Source organism: Neophocaena asiaeorientalis, unplaced genomic scaffold (genome assembly GCF_003031525.2).
Source record: "Neophocaena asiaeorientalis asiaeorientalis breed wild unplaced genomic scaffold, Neophocaena_asiaeorientalis_V1.1 scaffold79, whole genome shotgun sequence".
NCBI classification, from domain to species: domain Eukaryota; kingdom Metazoa; phylum Chordata; class Mammalia; order Artiodactyla; family Phocoenidae; genus Neophocaena; species Neophocaena asiaeorientalis.
In genome coordinates this window covers 5,325,917-5,340,830 of record NW_020175402.1, presented here as the reverse complement: position 1 = coordinate 5,340,830, position 14,914 = coordinate 5,325,917, and the positions used below count along the sequence as shown (strand labels likewise).

At 59.4% G+C, this 14,914-nt stretch overlaps 1 protein-coding gene across 1 annotated transcript in view; it reads left to right on the top strand.

Moving 5' to 3' along the window:
- AHDC1 (AT-hook DNA binding motif containing 1) overlaps nt 1-14,914 on the top strand; it is a 59,396-nt gene extending 44,482 nt beyond the window's left edge. Inside the window, exons 6-7 of the mRNA XM_024766883.1 lie at nt 3-4,647; nt 14,875-14,914. Coding sequence (XP_024622651.1) covers nt 3-4,604 — 4,602 coding nt within the window. The 3' untranslated portion in view covers nt 4,605-4,647; nt 14,875-14,914. The remainder of the gene's footprint in view (nt 1-2; nt 4,648-14,874) is intronic.

Here is a 14,914-nt window from a genome sequence, read left to right as displayed (position 1 = left end):
GCCCACCCCCACGCCGGGACCCCAGCACCCGGCGCCCACCAGTCCTTGCCAAGGGGGACGACCCGCTGCCCCCGAGGGCGGCCCGTCCTGTCTCCCAGGCCCGCTGCCCCACCCCCGCGGGAGACGGCAGCAGCTCCCGACGGCGCTGGGACAACGGGCGGGTGAACCTGCGTCCAGTGGTCCAGCTGATTGACATCATGAAGGACCTGACCCGGCTCTCCCAGGACCTTCAGCACAGCGGCGTGCACCTGGACTGCGGTGGCCTCCGGCTCAGCCGCCCACCTGCCCCGCCCCCCGGGGACCTTCAGTATAGCTTCTTCTCCTCACCCAGCCTGGCCAACAGCATCCGCAGCCCTGAGGAGCGGGCCACCCCCCATGCCAAGTCTGAGCGGTCCAGCCACCCCCTCTATGAGCCTGAGCCTGAGCCTAGGGACAGTCCCCAGCCCGGCCAAGGCCATAGTCCCGGAGCCACGGCCGCGGCCGCCGGTCTGCCACCAGAGCCCGAGCCAGACGGCCCTGATTACTCAGAACTCGCTGACGCCGACATCCTGAGTGAGCTGGCCTCCCTGACTTGCCCCGAGGCCCAGCTGCTGGAGGCCCAGGCCCTCGAGCCACCGTCGCCTGAGCCAGAGCCTCAGCTCCTAGACCCCCAGCCCCGCTTCCTGGACCCGCAGGCACTAGAGCCGCTCGGGGAAGCTTTGGAGCTGCCGCCCCTGCAACCCCTTGCTGACCCTCTGGGGTTGCCGGGCCTGGCTCTGCAGGCCCTAGAAACCCTGCCCGACTCCCTGGAGTCGCAGCTGCTCGACCCTCAGGCACTTGACCCCCTGCCCAAGTTGCTTGACGTCCCTAGCCGCCGCCTGGAGCCCCAGCAGCCCCTGGGACCCTGCCCGCTGGCTGAGCCCTTGCGCCTGGACCTGTGCTCACCCCATGGCCCTCCTGGGCCCGAGGGTCACCCCAAATACGCCTTGCGGCGCACTGATAGGCCAAAGATCCTGTGTCGCCGACGGAAAGCCGGACGGGGACGCAAGGCAGACACCGGCCCCGAGGGCCGTCTGCTGCCCCTGCCTGTGCCCACAGGGCTGGCGGCTGCCCTGGCTGAGCCCCCGCCCCCGCCCCCACCTCACACCCTGCCCGGCCCAGGCCCAGTCCCAGAGCTGGAGCCCGAATCCTCCCAGACCCCAGTGGTCCCTACCCGCAGAGGCAAGTGCCGGGGCGTGCGGCGCATGGTGGTGAAGATGGCCAAGATCCCCGTGTCACTGGGCAGGCGGAACAAGACCACGTACAAGGTGTCGTCTCTGAGCAGCAGCCTGAGCGTGGAGGGCAAGGAGCTGGGCCTGCGCGTGTCCACAGAGCCCACCCCGCTACTGAAGATGAAGAACAATGGGCGGAACGTGGTGGTGGTCTTCCCACCCGGCGAGATGCCCATCATTCTCAAGCGTAAGCGCGGCCGCCCTCCTAAGAACCTGCTCCTGGGCCCCGGCAAGCCCAAGGAGCCAGCGGTGGTGGCGGCCGAGGCAGCCACTGTGGCAGCAGCCACCATGGCCATGCCGGAGGTGAAGAAACGGCGGCGGCGGAAGCAGAAGCTGGCGTCTCCCCAGCCGTCCTACGCAGCAGATGCCAACGACAGCAAGGCCGAGTACTCAGACGTCCTCGCCAAGCTGGCCTTCCTGAACCGCCAGAGCCAGTGCGCTGGGCGGTGCTCACCGCCCCGCTGCTGGACACCCAGTGAGCCCGAGTCAGTGCACCAGGCGCCCGACACACAGAGCATCTCCCACTTCCTGCACCGTGTGCAGGGCTTCCGACGGCGAGGTGGCAAGGCAGGCGGTTTTGGTGGCCGGGGTGGGGGCCACGCGGCCAAGGCGGCCCGCTGCTCCTTCAGCGACTTTTTTGAGGGCATTGGCAAGAAAAAGAAGGTGGTGGCCGTGGCAGCCGCCGGGGTCGGGGGCCCTGGCCTCGCTGAGTTGGGGCACCCACGCAAACGGGGCCGGGGGGAGGTAGACGCCGTGACTGGGAAGCCCAAACGCAAGAGGCGGTCCCGGAAGAACGGGACTCTGTTCCCGGAACAGGTGCCCAGTGGCCCAGGCTTTGGGGAGGCGGGCACTGAGTGGGCCGGGGACAAGGGTGGTGGCTGGGCCCCTCACCATGGGCACCCGGGCGGGCAAGCTGGCCGAAACTGCGGGTTCCAGGGGACCGAAGCCCGGGCCTTTGCCTCCACTGGGCTAGAGAGCGGGGCTTCGGGCCGTGGCAGCTACTACAGCACAGCCGCACCTGCGGGCCAGACGGAGCTCAGCCAGGAGCGCCAAAACCTCTTCACCGGCTATTTTCGCTCACTGCTCGACTCGGATGACTCCTCCGACCTCTTGGACTTTGCCCTCTCAGCCTCTCGCCCTGAGTCCCGGAAGGCATCAGGCACCTACACAGGGCCCCCCAGCAGCGCCCTGCCCGCCCAGCGGGGCCTGGCCACCTTCCCCAGCCGGGGAGCCAAGGCCAGCCCGGTGGCAGTGGGCAGCAGCGGGGCTGGGGCGGAGCCCTCCTTCCAGCCCGTTCTGCCCACTCGCCAGACCTTCCCGCCGGGCCGGGCAGCGAGCTATGGGCTGACCCCCGGCACTTCAGACTGCCGGGCAGCCGAGACCTTCCCGAAGCTGGCCCCTCTGCCTTCTGCCGTGGCTCGCTCACCTACCGCACACCCGCCCACCAACACCTACCCCCCGCAGTACGGGGGCTACGGGGCTGGACAAAGTGTATTCGCACCCACTAAGCCCTTTACGGGCCAGGACTGCGCCAACAGCAAGGACTGCAGCTTTGCCTACGGCAGTGGCAACAGCCTCCCTGCCTCACCCAGCAGCGCCCACAGCGCTGGCTACGCCCCACCGCCTACCGGTGGCCCCTGCCTGCCACCAAGCAAGGCGTCCTTCTTCAACAGCTCTGAGGGGGGCCCCTTCTCTGGTTCGGCCCCCACACCCCTGCGCTGTGACAGCCGGGCCAGCACGGTCTCACCCGGCGGCTACATGGTACCCAAGGGCACCACAGCCTCTGCCGCCTCTGCCGCGTCCTCGTCGTCCTCCTCCTTCCAGCCCTCGCCTGAGAACTGTCGGCAGTTTGCGGGGGCTTCTCAGTGGCCTTTCCGGCAGGGCTATGGGGGCCTGGACTGGGCCTCGGAGGCCTTCAGTCAGCTCTACACTCCCGGTTTCGACTGCCACGTCAGCGAGCCCAACGTGATCCTGGACATCTCCAACTACACGCCACAGAAGGTGAAGCGGCAGACGGCCGCGTCCGAGACCTTCTCCGAGTCGTCCTCCGACAGCACCCAGCTCAGCCAGCCCGGCGGCGGCGGTTTCCGGCGCGCCAGCAGCGAGGCCTCGAGCAGCGAGGGCCAGTCGAGCCTGTCCAGCCTGGAGAAACTGATGATGGACTGGAACGAGGCGTCGTCCGCCCCCGGTTACAACTGGAACCAGAGCGTCCTCTTCCAGAGCAGCGCCAAGCCGGGCCGCGGACGGCGGAAGAAGGTGGACCTGTTCGAGGCCTCGCATCTGGGCTTCCCGTCAACCGCCTCGGCCAGTGCCGCGGGCTACCCATCCAAACGGAGCACCGGGCCCCGGCAGCCTCGGGGTGGACGGGGTGGTGGGGCCTGCTCGGCCAAGAAGGAGCGGGGCGGGGCGGCGGCCAAAGCCAAGTTCATCCCCAAGCCCCAGCCGGTCAACCCGCTGTTCCAGGACAGCCCAGACCTCGGCCTGGACTACTACAGCGGGGACAGCAGCATGTCACCACTGCCCTCGCAGTCGAGGGCCTTCAGCGTGGGCGAGCGAGATCCCTGTGACTTCATGGGACCCTACTCCATGAACCCGTCCACGCCATCGGACGGCACCTTCGGCCAAGGCTTCCACTGCGACTCGCCCAGCCTCGGTGCCCCTGAGCTGGATGGCAAGCATTTCCCGCCACTGGCCCACCCGCCCACGGTGTTTGATGCTGGCCTGCAGAAGGCCTACTCTCCCACCTGCTCCCCGACCCTGGGCTTCAAGGAAGAGCTGCGGCCGCCACCCACGAAGCTGGCTGCCTGTGAGCCCCTCAAGCATGGGCTCCAGGGGGCCAGCCTGAGCCATGCAGCTGCAGCCCAGGCCCACCTGAGCTGCCGGGACCTGCCGCTGGGCCAGCCCCACTACGACTCCCCCAGCTGCAAGGGTACGGCATACTGGTACCCACCAGGCTCAGCTGCCCGCAGCCCGCCCTATGAAGGCAAGGTGGGTTCAGGGCTGCTGGCTGACTTCCTGGGCAGGACGGAGGCCGCGTGCCTCAGTGCCCCACACCTGGCTAGCCCACCGGCCACACCTAAGGCCGACAAGGAGCCACTGGAGATGGCCCGGCCGCCCGGCCCACCCCGTGGCCCCGCTGCAGCTGCTGCTGGCTATGGCTGCCCACTCCTTAGTGACTTAACCCTGTCTCCTGTGCCGAGGGACTCGCTGCTGCCCCTGCAGGATACCGCCTACAGGTATCCAGGCTTCATGCCGCAGGCGCATCCCGGCCTGGGTGGGGGCCCCAAGAGCGGCTTCCTGGGGCCCATGGCGGAACCTCACCCTGAGGACACATTCACCGTCACCTCCCTGTAGTGCCAACTGAAGTGCCGACTGGACCTCGAGGTTTTGTTCCTGGGTGAGTCTGAGGATGTGGGTGCAGTGGGAAGAAGCCGGGGGTGGGGTGGGGGGATGAGGACGTTAGAGCTCGGGCAAGGGGAAGAAGTATAGCAACGAGCAGGAAGGATTTGAGGACAAGACTGGGGACCCGAGTTGGGATTCAGGGAGTCTGGCGTTAGATGTTGGGAATAGTCTTAGGGAGGAGATGGGGTCTTGGGTGGGGAACCCAGTGTGGGGCTTGGGCATTCAGGGGGTCCCGTTATTGAAATGGCTGGAGGACCATAGACTGGATGGGGCCATCTAGTTCGGTTCATCAAGCGTTCATTTCCCTCATCCATGCTAGGTCGTGGGCAGGGACCACCTGAGTCCCAGGAAGCGCTCACCACTTGACCTCTTGCAAGGGAGGGCGTTTGCATCGCCCTGCATGTGACAGATGGAGAAAGAAGCAGGTTGGATAATTATCCGCCGAGGCCCATCCAGGATACTGACCCTGCCTGCTTCCTTGTCTCCCTGGGAGCTTCATTTAGTTCACAATGCAGTCTGGCAAGGGCCAGGCTGAGGGGGTGGCCAGTATGTCCTTTTCTGGTCTCCCAGAGTACCCCAAAGGCTATTTTTCAACAGGGGTGTTGGGATCTCCCTGTGCCTGGGGACCTGTAGCCAGCGCGGGTCTATCCCCAGGCAGGATGTTTCCTACCTAGAAAAAGCCAGTCCCTTTCCTGAAGCCAATTGCTTTTCTTAAGAATTCCATTAGGGAACTCCCTGGCAGTGCAGTGGTTAGGACTCCTCGTTTCCACTGCAGGGGGCGTGGGTTCGATCCCGGGTTGGGGAACAAAGATCCTGCGATCCTGCAAGCCGCACTGCGCGGCCAAAAAGAAAAAAAAAAAAAGAATTCCGTTAAATATTGTTAGGTATCCAGATATTGTTTTATCAGGTACTGTCACCTCCTTGAGTTTTCTTAAGATTTTGTGTGTAGGAAAAGGAAAATAAAAGAGGGGAAATGCCCCCAAAGTGGTAAAACGGGACAGAGCTGGAAGAATCATTTTCTTGGTGAACAACCTGCTCCAGAAATGCAGCCGTAACTGGCCCATGAGATCCCACTTTTGGAACAGACCTGTTACAAAAATTGACCCAGACGTGGTGGGTGGTGATGGAGTGGGCTGGGGGCCTTTCTGAGCCCCTCACTCCCCCCGACCTCTGCTACAGTATACTGCAGCCTCCTGGGAGTGCCTTTTCCTGGAGAATGAATAGCAGGGCTCCTGGAAAGCCCCGTCCCTGCTCTGGGAAGGCTGTTCGAAGCCAGGGTGACTCAGGGTCTTGAAGTCATGTCAGTGGAAACTTATTACCCCCTCTCTGCCTGACCTCGGTTCCCTTGGTGCCTTAAGATGGCAGAGGGCAGCACATGGGAGTCAAGAGGCCTGGGGAAGGACCATTCCCCAACTGGCCAACTTGCTACATGCCCTTGACCAAGCTTTCGCCCCTCCTCCACCCTCACCCCATCCCTGCCTCTGTTTCCCCATCTGTTGAAGGCAGTTGATTTTGATAATCTCTTGGGCTCTTAAAACTCTGCATGGCATAGACAGTGGACCAGAATTTCTTGGGGGACAGCATATATTTCCTCCTGATGAAACCAGACCAAGATTAAAAATGGCCTTCCGTTCCCCATGCACCTCATTGCAAGCAGCAGAGCCGCAGATCTGAAGCAGGCCAGGGAGAAGCTGCTTAGGGTTTAAAATGTCAAACTCCTGATCCTTCTCACTGGAGGGGAGATGTCTCATGGATAATCCAGACATGTGAAATAATCCGAAAACCTTTCCTCCTGGGCTCTGGGTGGGAAAATAAACGGGTGAGGGGGCTGGGTGTTTGGGCAGGTCACGGCTCAGTGAGATACATAATGGAACCACCCAGTGAGCCCTGAACGCAGGAGGAACTGGGATGCCATCCAGCCCCACATTCTGGCCCCGCTCCCCACTCAGAGCTGAGAGTTCACAGCACTGTCCTCAAACCGATGCATTCAGTTGTTCCAGCCAGAGACGTCTGTCCGGCACCCACTGCATGCCAGGCATTGGGGACACAGCAGTGAACACCTCAAACGAGGTCCTGGTCCTCAGGGGGCTTCCAGTTTAGCGGGAAAGACAGTAAACAGAATGTTGGTAATTATCGCTGTAGGAAGGACTGTGCAAGAGGGGAAAAGCTAGGAGGCCATGAGGGCTTGCGGCCAGCTGACCAGATGCTGAGGCTGATGCCTGAAAGATGAGGGGGCGTCAGCCAAATGGGAAGTGGGAAGAGCATTCTGGGCAGAGGGAACAGCAGTGGGTAAAGCCCTGAGGCAGGAAGCAGCTCAGCTTTGAGGAGCCGATGGGAGGACAGCAACACTGAGTGAGGGGGTGAGGGGGCAGGGCCAGATCATGCAGGGCATTGGAAGGAGTTTGAACTTTGTCCCAAGACAAATGGGGAACCACTGAAGCGTTCTCAGCTGGAATGTCGTGGGCCACAGTGGAGCAGGACCGGTGTTGAAGGAGGGAGACCGGCTGCGGTAGCCCAGGCAAGCAGTGGTGGTGGCTTGGACCATGGTGGTGGGAGGGCTGTCCCCCTTCTTTATCCAAACACTCCCTCATCTAGGGCAAACTCTCCCCCCCCCCCCTGCCGCTCCCGCCCCGCCCCGCCCCGCCCAAGGACTGATTACAATCATTGTGGGAGTGAAGAAGCCTTGGGGATATAGGGAAGGAGAACAGTGAGGAAAAAGAGTTAACAGAGGGAGTGTCACTGTCAACAGAGGGCTTAAGCAGGGAGGACAGTGACACACTCATTCACCAACAGGCACTGAGCCTTTTTGACCCTTGGCAGAGGGGGAGCAGTCACTGAGCTTAGCCTCACATCTTGAGCCCCTCCATGCCCGTCCCGATACCAGACCAGACACGGGGAAGACAAAGCAGACGTGGCCCCTGTCCTCAAGAGTGCCCATCCACCCCTAAAAAGCTAAAACAAGCACACAGAGAGCCTCAAACACCTGTTGGGAAGTGGCAGGGAGAAGCAAAGCTCGTGCACCAGGAAGGTGGGCCATGGGGTCAGAAGTCACCTCTCTGCCCCTTTGGTGAGAGAAGGGCCATATATTCGTGCCGGGCCCTTTGTGCAACACTGCCTCACTGACCCTTCACAGCAGCCTGGAAGGTGCGGGTCCTCACCCTCACCCCCCATCAGAGAGTTGAGGAAACAGGTACAGCTCTGAACCCTGCCCAGGGGATCCATAGGTAGTAAATGGCAGAGTCATGATTTGAACCCAGTACTGCACCCCCTCCCAGCCTGGATGCTCTGCTCCCCCTCCACTCTGTGCCCCTGATTCCCCATCCGCAAAATGACGGCTTGGTTGGATGCTCACTACAACCCTTTCTGGGTCTGACATTTTAAACGGATTTTGAGGTTCTGTGAAAGAAGCTGCATCTGAGCTCGTCCTTGAAGAATAGGCAAGATTTGGACACCTGGAGATGGAGACGGGGTGCGGGGGAAGGGCATTCCAGGCCGAGGAAACCGTGAGCCAGGGCAGGTCACATCCCAATGTGAATTAGAAGAAGAAAGCTTGGAGGAGCCAGAGTGGGGAATGGGGGTCCTGAATGGTCTGGGAGCTGAGTTGATGGGACAGAGAGGGAAGTGGGGCCGGGGTGGGGTGGGGGTGGGAGGTTGAGGGAGACTTGGGCCCCGCAAACATCTTCTAGTCCCTTAGATGGAATGCAGAGCCAGACAGACTGGCTCCGCCTTGGGCCCTCACGGCTGAAGATCAGCCCTTCTAGACCCTGGGGAAAGGGTGGGAGGGTGGGAAGGGCCCTCCAAGGTGTTTAGGGATCTCGAGTCCCCCCTCTCCTCCCTATTCCCTCTCAGGCCTGGACCTGAGGCCAAGAGAAATGTCACAGGTCCTCCAAGGTTACACCAGCTGGGGCCTCACCGGAGCAGAAGGCGGCTTCCAAGGCCACCGACCAGCCAGGGTCAGCAGGCATGCCCGGACCTGGGCCAGGCACTGGCCGCTCTGGGCTTTGTCTCTCCACGTCTTGAAACCTCAAGAGGTCACCTGATCTTGCCTCTGTTCCTTAGGCAAGAGGCCCTCACGTCAGGGGTCAGCTAGGCCTGCCCTGCCTCTCCTGGGCTCCTCTTCCCACTCTCTGGGGCTCTCCTCCCTCCAATCCGATCTCTTGCCTCTCCTGCAGCCATTTTCAGGCCAGGCCTTCTTGTGCTGAGCCCTCATTTCCTGGAAATATAATCTCTCCATGAGCATGCCGTCTCACGCTCGTCCTCTCCCATCTCCCCACATCCCTGTGGACCCAGAAGAACCCAAGGGAGCAAGGCCCTGAAACTGGAGGGTGGTGGCTAGGAGCGTGCCTGTGGGCACAGGCAGGGCTGCGTGCAGAACCCGGTTCCATCCCTTACCAGCTGGGTGACCTGGTGAGTCACGTCACCTCACTGCATCTCTTGTGAGAATTAAATGAGATTACCCGTGAAGCGCTTAGCCTGTCCCTGGCACACAGGAAGCATGTAATCAGTGGTTGGTAGATGGGTGAATAAAATACCTCCCCGCCGTCTGTGCACGTCACACACCTCTGACCCTTTCCTCCAAGCTCAGGACTCTGTAGCCAGCACTCCTTCACCTGCTCTTCCTGCTTCCCTTCTAGGAAGGAGCTTGTATTCTAGTATGGGTTTGGGGCCTTTGGCAGGAGGCTGTGAAATACCACCTAGTTATATGCCTTAACAGTGGGGCTGAGTCCTCCCTGGGCGGTCCAGAGACAAGGTAAGTCACAGACCCCACACCAAGGGACCTAAAACCTGTTGGGCAACAGGACCCAGACTCCTAAATGAGCCAGGTCAGCTAGAAACTCTGTCCACACACAGTTATCCACAGCAGTCCTCTCTTTTGGTACAGATAATCCGAAAGAAGATTGCCTTTTGATTTTGTAATACATCATGATTTCTCTCCCGGCAGATTTGCCCTCCTCGTCATCCTAACTTTTGCTGCCATAGTGCCCTCTGTTTGTGCTGGAGGGCAGGAGGAAGTAGGTTAATTCTGTGTTCAACCAGCACGAACCAGGCGCCTGCCCCGGGCCAGGCATCGCATCCGGTACTAAAGGTACCACTGAACAAGACGAGCAGTGTCCTGCCCTCGTGGAGTTTACAGCCTTGAAACAGGTGTTCATTACAAGCCTCCATGTGGGCATCACTCTCCAGGGGAGGGACTGAAATGCTCCCACTGGAAATACCAGAGACCACGAACCACGGGCAGGGCAGACAGCAAGAGCTTCCTGGGGGGGGGCCAGGTGGGGGGGCGCAGAAAATGGGTCTTGAACAAATTTGAGGCCTCGGCAGCTATAGCCCTAGCTCGGCCACCTGGGTCAGCACAGCCAGTGCGTGCCAGGTCTCTGCCCCGGCACCTGCCCCCGCTTCCTGAGCCCATAGCCCCCACTGTGGCTGCTGCATGTCCCTCAGCATTTTGGGTTGCATGGTGTCTGGAGCAGCCTCCCCCTCCCCCCCAGAACATTTACTGGATGAATTGACTGAAACATGTCTGCTCTGGTGACTTCCCTGCTTAACACCTTTTCATTGCATCCTCCCCTCGCCAGCCTCCTTGCCTCCAAAATAAAGGCCCAACTTCCTAACCTGGTATTCCGGGTATTCAAGGCTGCTTCTTCAGCCCTGACCTCCTGCTCACACAGCCTCCCTTTCCAGCTCCATACTGTGGGATCGGGAGGGAGCTTTCCAGGCCCTTTCCCCAGTGTTGCCCTGTGTCTTTGCTTTAGCTGTTCCCTGGCCTGGGCCGCCCTTTCCTAGTCATCATCCATCTCCCACCTGTCATTTCCTATCTTTCACTCAGACACTGCCTCCTCCAAGAAGCGTTCCAGGATCCTTCCCGGGCGCAATTAATCTCCAGCCCTTTATGCATCCATGACAGCCCTTCCCGGGAATGTTTTCCTCACCATGCCATCAGCTCCTTTAGGCTGGTTACTCATCTCTGTGCACTGTCCCTGTCTCCCCAGTGTTTCATCATGCCGGGGACACTTCAAGGGTCAGGATTTTTTTTTTTTCCAGGAGTCAAAGAAGGGCACGTAGACTAGGGAGAATTGTGAGAGAAAAGGTTAGGCATTGGGTAACGGGGCATGAGCTGGTTTCTCTCAACCCTACTGTTATCAGATGCGCTCCTAAGGATGAGGCAGGGGAGGGGTGTATAAATAAACCAGTTCCAACTCTCAGGCTAACTGGGCTTTTGGAGTTCTGTAAATTCAGCACCTTCCAGTTTACAGAGAGGAAGAGGGACTCGCCCAAAGACACAGAGCCACCCAGGCAGGGAAGCCCGGAAAGGTAGAGTCAGGAAGGTCGCTCGGGGATCACCCAGTTCCATGTTCTTGCTACTTCCTCAGCCTCCACTCAGTTGCATGCCCAACACATACCCAGATGTGGGACAGATGCCTGTCCTTATATAGGCATCTCCGATCAGGAGGGTGGAGAGTGTGGGTGTTCGGGGTGGAGGCGTGTATAGCCTCCTCCCGGGACAGGTAAGGAGCGTGAGGCTCTGAGAGGTGAGAGATACACACAAGGTCACACAAGCTTGGTGGGCAACCATGGAAGTAAACCCCATTTGGTCCCACTAGCATCCCTCTCTATGCCCCGCAGTGGGGGAGGTAGGAGAAGATCTCTAAGGAGGGAATGAATGACTGGCAGAGCTAGAGTTTAAGGAATGCCTCTAGTCACTGGTGGACAGATTTTGAAAAACTTCCCTGGAGTGAGGAGGAGAGCCACACACCCACCCACATGCCACAGCCTACCCATCCCCAATTGGAAGCTTCATCCCTCAGAGACCTCTGGGTCCAGAGGGTATCTCCATCTGTCAGGTGTGGTCTGGGCCTCAGGGAAGCAGTATCCTCTCCACATTTAAGGGACTCAAAAGCCTGACACTGCCTGAGGACATCAGAAAGGCTGGATCAGCCTCCCTGGACAGCTGTGATGTGTCTCTGACCCCTTGTCTTTGGTGCTCTATCTCAGTGCCTGAAGATCTCTGCCATTCCCTGTTCAACCCCCTTATTTTACATAGAAACTGAAGCCCAGAGAGGGAAAGGACTTGCCCTAGGTCACACGGCATATCCGTCTCTCAAATCCTCATGCACTCTTTGCCTTCTGCTCCACTGCCTTGTTTGATGTTGAGACCCCTTTCTGGAGGGTAGAGACTAGAAGGTGGGGTTAGACCTTAGCGCATGGCCTGGCAGTTAGCGGCTGTGAATACATGTCTGCTGGTTGCTTGAATGAATGCTCCTTTTGCCGGGGAGAGCAGCTCTCTTTGGACGACCTGACTTATATGTGATCTGTAGCATTTTAAATCCCTGCTCAGCTCTCCCTTGGCACCCCCAGCGCCAGCGCCCACTGACAGGCAGAGACCACTTCAAGAGACTCTGGAACGTGCAGTCCTTCGTTACGGAGGCACTAAAAGGTTAAGTCTCGTGAACAATGGCTGGTGTCCTGGGGCGCCAGCCACTGCTGGCATCGGGGATACGGAGGTACCCCACGCAGGTCTCTGCCCAGGAGGAGCACGGAAGGGAATGATAAGTGCCCCGGTAGCTATGGTAACAGGGCGTCTGAGGAGGCGTCCGGAGATGTGCAACACCTGACCTGGACCTTGACTCGCCGATCAGACTTGGACCGGTCACGGCTCTTTCGTTCAGTCGGCACACCTTGTTGACCCCAGCATGTGCTCGGCGCCGCGCTCAGCGGTGTGTTGAAGAGCCACAGTCCCTCTCACCAAAGCTGGGTGAGGTGCCCCCACTGTGCTCCCTGAGTCCCCCAGGGCTCCTCTTGACACACCCCCATCTCCCTGCGTGTGATCGCCTGGTTTGGGGTCCGCTTTGCTTCCCTCTGTGCTCTGTGAGCCCCTCAAGGGCAGAGACCAGATCCGTCTTGCTGTCCGCTTTGTCTCCAGTGCCCAGCACTGGGCCACCTGGCCCAGCAGCACTGCTTCTGTTCCGTGGCGAGTTGAACCTGGTGAAGTCAGGGTTCTGCATGGCCATAGCATTCTGCTTTCTCCCTGGCTCAGGAACCTCTGGTTTTGATTCTCTCCCCATCCCCCACCCCCCACCATCCCCCCAGATTCTGGCCAAGTCATGAAAGCTGGGGAGGGCGGTGTGAGGAGGAAGGTGAGACAGCGGTGGCTTAGCAGAGGGTGAGAAAGCCTCCCTGCTGCCTGGCCGCAGGCACCACGGGAATGGTTCTGGCAGGAGCTGCCTGCTGGGCTGAGATCACCATGGAGACCTGGCTTGGAGAGGGTCACTGGCAGTGGCTAAGGGCTGGAGGGGGCGGGGGTGACAGGGATTTGTGCAGAGGCTCCCAGCCTGCCCCGGGGCCCTTAAGGGAAGGCTGGGGTTCAGCACAGTTCGCTTGCTAAGTAGTTTGGAGCTGCCCGTCCTAAATCTCCCCCTCACTTGTCACCCCAATACACCGTATCTGTCACCCCAACAGAGGTTCCTTAGCTTGGCAGCTGTTCTTCAACTGCAGTAAAGCTGTCCTACAGATAGATGCCCCCAGCCCTCCAGCTGAACCTGTCCCCCCACCCTGTTCATCACCCTAACTGGAGAACTGACACCCACCCCAACTGTATCCCCTGCCCCAATCACCCCAGTTGCAATACAGCTTTTCTCCCCATCACCCCAGTTGTAATACAGCTGTCACCCTAACAAGCACACCTCTTACCCCTATGGCTAATATTCCATCCTCCCCTCACCAGCAGGAGACCCGAGAGCTTAACAAAGATGCAGCTCCTACCCTCCCCCTCATGCCTCTGCATGCCACCTGGGCTGAGGCACCAGGATGGGGTGCTGTCCCACCTCCCAGGAGCCCACCTGGCTCCCTGAGGGGAGTCCTGGCAAGTCCAGCCTCGGGACAAAAGTCTTCCCGGGGGCTGACTGCCCAGCAGACAGCAGCCAAGGCTGAGCAGAATTTAAATGTGGCCCCGTTGGGAAGGGAAGCCAAGAAAGAGGACAAGAGAGGGAAGGCTTTCTGTGGCCGCCTGGTTCCTGCAGGGGTGGGGGAGGGTGGATGGCTTGCTGAGGAGTCTCAGAAGGTGGTTTTGGGACCCCCACGCCTGCCCCTTAATTTTGGTGGGTTGGTCACTCACCCAATGTAGGAGACATGAATTTCAGGGCTCCGAGAAGAGGACAGAGCTCTGAAAGAGCCAGGCTAACGACTGGAGGTCTTGAGAATAACTGAGCCCACCCCGTTCCCACTGGGCATCTTCCCACTCACCCCAGCAAAGCTGGGGGTCTGGATAGGGAGTCAGGTCCCCAGAGCCCTGCAAACATAATTAGGACCGACTGTCTAGGGAAAGGGGGTACTTGAGATCTCTATTGTCTAGTGATTGTAGGGACTGGGGACTCGAGATTTTCTGAGCTTCAGGAAGGCGGGGTGCAGCCAAACACACATGGTATTGTGTTGGGCAATTTCTTTATTCAGACAGACTTCCTCATCACCTCACCCCTCTAAGGAACAGAATGACATTGATAGGGAATGGGGAGAAGGTTGGGTTTGGAAGAAATTAAAGCAGTGGTTCACACCTGTGCTGTGCTAAGGCCCCGTCTTCGCATTATGTCATTCCTCAGAACAGCCGAGGTAGGAGGAATTACTAAACGAACTGTTACGTGAGGAAGCCGAGGCTTGGGGAGCCTAGCTGGCCCAGGCCCCATGAAGAGAATGACTAGTACTAATTAGGGTCATTTATGACACATTTATGGACCAGGCTTAATCTGCCTCAAACCACTGAACCTTCCCAACAAATTTACGGGATAGTTCTGTTATCCCCTTTTTACAGATGAGTAAACTGAGGCTCACAAAGATTCACTGACTTGCCCAAGGTCATAGAGCTATTAAATGGTGGTGCTAGCGTTTGAACTCAGCTGTGTCTGACTCAGGAGCTCAGGTTCTGAACAGATTGCACTGCCTGGAATCCCAGCTCCTCATCCAGTACATCCTTTACCTCTCAGTGGTGTGGGCCTTGGACACACACCTATTTTACAGATGGGGAAAGTGAGCTCAGAGCAGGCCAGAAGCAGTCCGGAGGCTCATGGATGGGGCCGCTTGGAATCTTCTGGGAGAAGGAACAATGCAGTTCCCTTCTCTCAGAATCCTGGTAGGAACCGGGTGGAGGTCCTGCTTTTAACCTCCCTGTTCCCAGAGCTCAGGGTCTGTCCCTGCCGCTGACTTCTGCCTCTTCTCTTGTGTTTCTCTGCAGCTTTCAGAAAACCAACGCCAAGACCCCTCCCAGCGTCCAC